Here is an 8,754-nt window from a genome sequence, read left to right on the forward strand (position 1 = left end):
AGATTTATTCTTATATATTGGAAGGTGGTGGTCTTCAGTGGAGGTGTGATCTATGCGGCCTTCGTGGACCTAAATTCCGCTTTCGATTTGGTTCCAAGAGTCAAATTGTGGGAAGCTCTGATACAAATGGGACTGCCGAAGGACCTGTTGGACATAATTATAAGACTTCATGAGAAAAATTATGCCCAGGTTCGATGGGGTATGCAGGGCCAAGTCACCAAAAAGTTTCCGGTGACACGAGGAGTCCGTCAAGGATGTGTCCTTGCTCCAACCCTTTTTCTTTTATTCATTAATAGAGTTGTTGCATATTTTTCGGATACTCCCACTGATGCCCCTAGTTTGGGCGGTATGAAGTTTCCCCTCCTCATCTTTGCGGATGATACGCTCATACTTTCAAAAACACAAAAGGGGCTACAACTGGCACTCAGCAAATTTGTAGAATTCTGTGATGCTAACGACCTGCAGGTCAACACAAGTAAAACCAAGTTTATGGTTTTCACTAAAAATAGACCAAGATTAGGCCAAGTAAGTCTTAATGGCATAAATTTGGAACAGGTAAATGAGATGACTTACCTGGGGGTGGTACTAGATTATAGACTAAGATGGACTGCCCAGCTAGATGTATTGTCATTAACATTCTCTCAGTTGAGTGGGACACTTGTTAAGGAGCAGAGATCCTCCTTAACCAAGAGAATAAGCCCAGCACTCAAAATATATACCATCAAGATTAGATCGGCCATTGTATACGGAGCAGATCTCTGGGGCTATGTTGATTTGTCCCAACTTGAGAAAATCCAAAATAAGTTTTTACGAAACTTGGTGGGTCTTCCACAATCGACCCCTATGCTTCCATTATTGTTGGACCTGGGCTGTAACCCAATAGAAGAGTTGGCAAAACTGAGAATCATCTTACTCTGGAGGAGAATTTGGGTAACCCCTGAATTGGCTACATTTGCTGCGGGAATAGAAGATCTTAGATATAGAGTGGGCTGTGGCAATCTCCCTTGGTTCAAAGCTGTAAAATCTATCTTGTCAGATATGGGCCTTATTCAGCTATGGTCTGACCCCGGGAGCAATGTGTTCCCATCAAAAAAGGATCTCAAGGACCAGTTTTGGGCTGTATACAGAAATAAGTTGATTGTGGAACATAGTTCGTTAACTCTTTCTGGCAGGTTTTTGAGTCACAAGGTGGACCCAGTTCTGGAAAGTTACTGGGATGCCATAACAATGAGTATTGATAGAAAACTTTTTCACCAATTTAGAATAGGAACGCTACCTTTGCGATCGTTCACACATAAATGGAAGGGTGGGTCTGGGAATTCGTGTCCATGGTGCAAAGAACAGGAGGAAACTGTGGGTCACTTCTTTTTTGTTTGTCCTGCATATGTCGCCACACGGAAAAAATGGCTGAAACCAATTTGTCGAAATCTTAACATTAGAGGGGGCAATGAGGCCTTATGGTTGCTAGGGACGGTAACATCACTGCCAGTGGCCATAGCTGTAGCTAAATTTTTAGGCTGGTCTTGGATCATTAGAGCTAGATATCCACAGCGCTAGTTTATTCTTGAATAACCTATGAGTGAGGTTATACGTACGTCTTTTTGACAAAATTTAATTAGAGTTTTTAAGATGTGACTTTGTATTATGCAAATTATGTATTATGTTGTTTTTTTTCTTTTAATTGTATTTTTTGTGATGTCTTTTATGGTGAATTTTACCGAAATAAAGACGAATGAAACTGAAACTGTAATAAAAGAGGAGTTTAAGGCTTGATAAGTAGTTTTAAATGCCAAGTTGAAATGGTGATAAACTGCACACACAAGCGATGCAGTGGCAGCCCTGAGACAGGTTTGAAAGGCTACTTGTGTGGGTGGCACAATTATTGCTGCAGGTCCACTAGTAGCATTTGAAGTACATGCCCTCGGTTTATGGTATACCACTTTACAAGGGAGTTACCAGTACATCAAATATGTCAACCAGATATACACCAATGTCGTCATGTTTAGGGGAGAAGCACATGCAGTTTCGCAGTGGTCAGAAGTGGGAAAGTGCCCAGTGTCCTAAGGCCGGCAACAAGAATCAACAAAAAGGGAAGGCAAAAGGCAAAATGTTGGGTGAAAGAGCAGGGGTAAATACTGCCCCTCAGTGGATGCAAAGAAATAGGCACAAAACAGGCACGTAATGCAATCACAGACAGTAGAGGACAACAGCCAAAGCAGTGCAAACATTTTTGTCTACCCCTTATGTTGCGATGCCTGTGCATCAGCCAACCCGATGCAACCAGTGTCCCTTGGATAAGCAATATTGCGGTCAAACAGAAGAAATGACTGCAGAGCAGTGGTTATCTGTGGATTATGTTTTGTGTGACCACAACTGAGCTTGTTTTTATGTCTTTTTTGTTCAATGTTTTACTACTATAGTCATACAGGGTTGTCAAAACATTTTATAATTATACAGCCCAGAATATAAGCAAGGCTTTTCATGGCAATGTCATTATTGGAGAAAAAAAATGTATGCAGATAAGCGCTGCGAGGCCCCCGGGTAGTTACGCGCTATATAAGTGCAATTTTTCATTTCATTTATCTAGACCCAAAAGGTTTGGACAAATCCCAGTCTTCAACATCTCCTCAAACATTTGGTTGGAGGTTATCTTGAGCCCACTTGAAATCCTAATTAAGACTGAGTTACACAAGTATTTATTTCTCAGTTTCAAAATGCTCAGCTAGACACCTTTGAGAGTTCATGGGCATATGATGATAATACTTGGCATATATTGTGGTCCCTCCCCATATGATGTTGCAACATGCACATTTGTGAATGTCTGTGTACGTCATCCTGGTAAGTGCAGCACCTAACATATTGGATCCATTGCAATATGTTACCATTCACACTTTATAACAGTAATGGACCATTTCTTCATCACTTCATGAAAAACACACCCACTAATACAATCCAACATATGAACACATACCTGTGAAACCCATTTAAACACTGGTTTACAAAAATAGACCACAAAGCACACACTGACCCATTTTCTACCCAAAACAACAATCTAGAAAATTGCACAACCTATAAACTTACATGGACAGAGAATATGGATCTGTTAATGCTTACTTTTTCAGCAACTGTTGAATTTAAAGAGTTAACCCTGACCCTTCACATACAAATGAAAGACTTAAATATTGAAACATCCCCCTGAGTAGAGATGTCTCTATAACCATGCAGAAAAATGAATTCAGAAATGGCCTTGTAGAAGAGCCATAATTGATGAAATATTCTCAAGTTGAGATAGACAGCATCCTACCTTTTTGAAAAGTATAAATAATCTCGTACTTTGGATTGATTCACCTAGTGTAGCCAGTTAAAAAGAGTGATTTGAAATGTAAAAGGATCGCATTTGATTTTGTCGCACAGATAGAAATGCAAAAAGACATCCATAATAAATAATGTGTTAGTGTCTGAAACTATGCACAAGTGCACAAGTAAAACAGAGATGCTACTTTCTATTGAAATCGAGATCTGCCAATGGTCTTTCTCAAAGCCCCTTTCACCTGCTTGTTTCTCAGGCTGTAGATGAAGGGATTCAGCATTGGGGTGACAACAGTGTACATCACTGTCACAACCTTGTCTTTTTCGAGCGAGTGGGTGGATGTAGGGGGAATGTAGATACAAAGAATTGTTCCGTAGTACAGACCAACAGTGATGAGGTGGGAGGAGCAGGTGGAGAAGGCCTTATGCCTCCCCTCTCTAGAGTTCATCTTCAAGATGGCAGCAATTATGTTCACATCGGAAATAACTACTAAAAGAATGCAGGCCATAGCAATGGCAGAAGCTTCAACTAAGTGCAAGAGCTCGTTGGCGGTGGTGTCAGAGCAGGAGAGCTTTAGCAGCGGTGGGATGTCACAGAAGATCTGCTGGATTTTGTTCAAGCTGCAGAAGGAGAGCAATGATATTGTCACACTGTGCAGCAGGGAGTTCAAGAGGCCAACTATCCAGCAGCTGGCCACCAAGACAGCACACACGCTCCTGTTCATGACCATAAAGTAGTGCAAGGGGTTGCAGATGGCGACGTACCGGTCATAGGCCATCACTCCAAGCAGGATGCTTTCTAAACCAGCAAATAAAACAAAGAAGAACAACTAGGACATGCAATTGACAAATGAGATGGTCTTCTGTTCTGAGATTATGGTGATCAAAAGCTGAGGGACGATGACTGTCATGAGGCAGAGGTCAACCAGCGATAGGTTCCTGATGAGGAAGTACATGGGTGTGTGAAGCTGGGTGTTAACAGTAATGAGTGTGATCATGGTACCATTCCCCAGCACTCCAACCAGGTACATGACCAGGAATAGAGCGAATAGTGGGGTCTGCAGTTCTGGAACATCGGATAGGCCCAGGAGGATAAACTCTGTCACTATGGTCAAGTTGTAGGTATCCATTTATTTTCAAGCCTCACATGCCTGTAGGAGAAATAGAAGTCTTAGTATCAAGACTCCACTGGCATTACAAAGAGCAAACAATTACTTTTCAATTTCTTTAAACATTTCTCCAGTATCTCAGTAAGTATGTGAATTGTTATTTCCTGAGATGTAAGACATCTACTAGTTGAGAATGAGGATAATATTAATGCTGTGCAGAAGGATGGGTGTAAAACTTTGCATAGTTGAATTACTTTAATAGGACTCAAAAACCAGTCCAACAGAAGGTTACCCAATATTCTTCTCATCAATAAGGAACAGTTTCTGTGACCATAAACAGGAAGAGTACTGAAAAGGAGAACCTACTCCTCCAGAAAGCACCCCATTAGCAATCTTGGTATGGCTGGAACATGACCCTGAGAATAATACACTTTGACATACCTTCCTGTGAGAGTGAAGGCTGGCCAACTTACGAGAGTTTACATTGGTTGGTTATGTGAAAAGAAAGCTGTAAATGCTGAATATAACCTTTAAAAAAAATATATGGCCAATCTAGTGCTCACACCACTGAATCACCTTGGAACTTGAGCTCCTTCTTACAACTATTCTCCTACTACTTGTAACTTTTCACACATAGGTGGGTATCTCTGCCACAGTGCTAGAGATCAGCACCATTCTGATGGAGATCTCCTTATTGAAAAGCATAAGGAAAATGGTTAAAGCTATCAAATGTAGGGGCTTGGGCTGCAACATGGCTGATTGGTCACATAGTCAAGAATCTCCCCTTTCCCCTGTTGTTATACTGCACAATCCTGGCGTATAAACCCCAATAACTAATGTAAACCAATGTGCCAAACAGACTACCTCTGAATCGAATGGTTTGAAAATAAGTTTTTGAGTGATGGAGAAGGGACTAGATGCTTGTATCCGTAACACCCCAGCTGATGGTTGCCAAGGTCTGTGCGCAGAGGACACCTGGGGATTGTGCAGGCCTCAAGAGACTGAGCGGTGATCTTTGTACTAGAGGGGGTGCTGAGGCTGACAGTACTGAGCCCCAAACTGAGGTGGCCTTGTTGCCTATGAAGCCACTCAGAGGCATGCAAAGTGGCTTTGTGTAGCTCATAAATCTGTCTTAGAGGTTGACGTTGTGATGTACCACATTTCGTGGTGCAAACGCGACACAAGCCTCTCATAAATATGCCCCTAAATTGTGCGCTCTAGGGCAATAATCTTACGAATGCATTTATGTGCACATGCTTTCTTAAAATATTTTAAATGCTTGGCATCAGGGTAAAATCCTCACAATAAGTGTGTGATTACAACAGTGTTCTGGAACTCAGTATACAATATATATATTACACTGAAGAGCCTGCACCCAGCCTTATGGTGTAATCGTGTAAATGTGGTATAGAAGGAGAGGTTTGCGTGTTACAAAAGAAAAACAGTTTTGCAATCTTGGTTCTCCCACTTGATAAAATTATTTTATCCTGGGCAAAAAATGTTCTCACTATGCCTATGCTACTTCATCTTCCATTATGTGAGGACCTTGAAATAGGCTTAACTGACCAACAAAGAAAAAGACATGTTTCATGAAAACCCCAGGCACTGATTTGTGAATGATGAAGATTTTATTGTATTTTTGACTAAATGTAGGGTACTTAGCAATGAATAACCATCTGGTCAGACACTATCCCAAATTAATAAAATACACAAAGACTACAGCTAATAAAAATCTATCAATACTGGACGTTGGACTTCTTGCTTCCCTGACAGATGATTTGGAGTAGAGTGAAGCAGAGCTTTGAGAGATTATATGGAAGTATTTGGAAGCTTGGTATGTATTGAAATACAATAGTCCAGTCTAGAGACTAGAAGAGATTGGACAGCAGAGTGGAATTCTTTCAAGCATATGAATGGTGTTTAAATATTGTTAAGGATTATAAAAGGGCTCCAGTGCTTTTTGTAGAATGATTAAAACAGGCATTCATAGTAAGCTGTTGGTCAAACCAATAGCATAGAGGTTTTACTTTGGCAGAAAAATGTGGTGTAATTCTCATTACTTAAATTGCACTAAGCTTTTCTGGTCTGAATTTTGATTTGGTTGGTTTGCATATGATCATGTTTTGGTATGAACTGTCTGATTCCCCCGCAGAAGTCTCAGTTGGAACCGATCACTCTTACACATCATAAATTAGTGATTGGAGATTTAGGGCCATACATTTAACAGATGGGGTACTCCATCATAAAAGTAGCTACTGTATTACATGTGTATCATAGTCAATGGCACTCATATTATGGCGGGCGGGGATACCGCCATGTTTTTACAGAGTACCCCATCCACCAAACTCTCAATAAGACCCATAGCCTTGCATTGAAAATTAAACCCAAAGATTTTTATTCAGTGTTGTTATCTCGGTTTCAATGCAGGATTCAATAAAAAATTGAAAAGGTAGGCTGACATGTCTTTGCAAGATTGGAGAACTAATTTTTTTAATTGGCTGAGTTTCAAGTGAAGGGTTCATCCTCTCTAGCTCAATCTGAATGATTTGAGGAAGTTGCAAAATATCACATGCTGAGAAGATCTTGAAACATCACTGTGTATTGTCAGTATACTAACAGTATAAGATCACTGTAGATAGAAAGTTGACTTACATGTTGGTTTGGAACTCTTCACACTTCTTGGTGGGGCCACGACATCACACCCCCTAAAAAACAAGAAAGAAGTGTTATGATAAGAAACAAAAGAGAGACAGAGAAACACAGGGACAACACAGCCAATGTAAAGGAAAGAAAGATGATGTACTCCTCTTCACCAGAAACCTAGTGCAAAAATTGAAGGAGACAGAGAAGGAGAAAAGTGGAGGGGAGGGGAAAGTCATGGCTCTGAGTCTGAAATGAACACTAGATGCAGAGGATAGCGCAGCAACTGGCAGAGGGCATGGGGGGCAACCACTCCATCCCAATGCCTCCTAACCAAAAAAGGACAAAGCTAGTACAAGGCTCTTGCCATGTTCATGGAGGAATCTGACTCAGCCAGGTGGGTGCCAGGAGATGGGATTGGTCTTCTATGCTAGTGTTGACACAACTAGCGGGAAGAGGGCAGACACAAGAAGAAGGCCAAAAAGGTCTCATAGCAGCCTGATAAGAACCATTACAGGGCTCTAATAACACTGCATATTATTATAGACCCATGGCAGTATTTATCTAGAAACTACATATCACAGATAGAGGGTTATTCAATTCAATTTTCAATTCAAATAACTTTATTCGATTGTAAACGTAACAATCATAAAAGTACATAACATCAACATACATTTAAAAACAATCCAAAAATTCATTTGACAAGTGAGGAATCCAGTGCACAGTATAAGTTAAAAAAGTAGAAAGCAGCAGGCAACATGAACATATACATTATAAAAATCACATTAAAAGCATAAATAATTTCATTGTAATTTCATAATAAAAAGTTAAAAGTGCATAAGGCGTCTTTACAACATAATTATCCATCCATGCTTTTCCTAAAGGTGATAGCTGATTTTAAAAAGTTACAGACAAATAAAGTGCAGTCACATTTCAGCAATTGAAGATAATAAAGTGCAGGTTTGATTTGTGCAAAGTTCAATTTTTTGAGGCACGGCTTTAGATATAGTTTCCGTGGTAGGAAGTAATAAGGGCAAATAAATAAAAAGTGTGCCAGATCTTGCGGAGACTTCCCGTCGCAGCCGCAAGCTGGCAACACCTCACCCCGATGGGCCCCACTTGGGACCGCCAATAGGAGATGGAATAGGTCAAAGCGGAACCTTGTTAGCAAAAAACTTTCATAGCCAGTCATGTGCCATGACAAGTAAGGTTCCATTTGGGGGCAGGTTTTGAGAAGCAAGTGTTTCCTGACACTGTCCTTCTGTAGCTCGACCTCTTCTCTATCTGAACATCTTAATATTAGCAAAGCATTTTTTACAAGGATAACATCGGGTTTCGTGATCACGTTAGGACTAAAAAACAATTCTGGCCGGCCAATTGCCGTCAGGCAGTCCTTTATATACTTCAACCACGGAACTTTAAACCTCCCATCAAGTGTTAAAGCTTCTTTCAATAAGGCTTGAGTGAGGGGTATATCTATATTAAGCCAACAATTCAACCAACATACTACTGGGTTCACTGCTATTCTGTCACTTAAATAGGGGACACCCAGCTCCTCATGTACCGCAAAGTTCCCAGTACCCCTTGGAAGCCTCAAAATCTTTTTCAGGACATTGTTTTCTGTGACCTCTAGGTCCTTTATCTTGCAGTAGCCCCAAAGCTCACTACCATAGCAGGCGACAGCAACACTTTTTGC

The 8,754-nt window shown here is 40.7% G+C and overlaps 1 protein-coding gene across 1 annotated transcript; it reads right to left on the reverse strand.

Moving 5' to 3' along the window:
• Positions 1-661: 661 nt before the first annotated feature.
• Positions 662-4,439, reverse strand: LOC144785029 (olfactory receptor 1G1-like). Its single transcript, XM_078664152.1, is given in 2 exon segments — positions 662-689; positions 3,526-4,439. Coding segments are annotated over 2 exon segments (942 nt in total).
• Positions 4,440-8,754: the final 4,315 nt, after the last annotated feature.

The sequence above is a fragment of the Lissotriton helveticus genome, chromosome 10 (genome assembly GCF_964261635.1).
Source record: "Lissotriton helveticus chromosome 10, aLisHel1.1, whole genome shotgun sequence".
Taxonomy (NCBI): domain Eukaryota; kingdom Metazoa; phylum Chordata; class Amphibia; order Caudata; family Salamandridae; genus Lissotriton; species Lissotriton helveticus.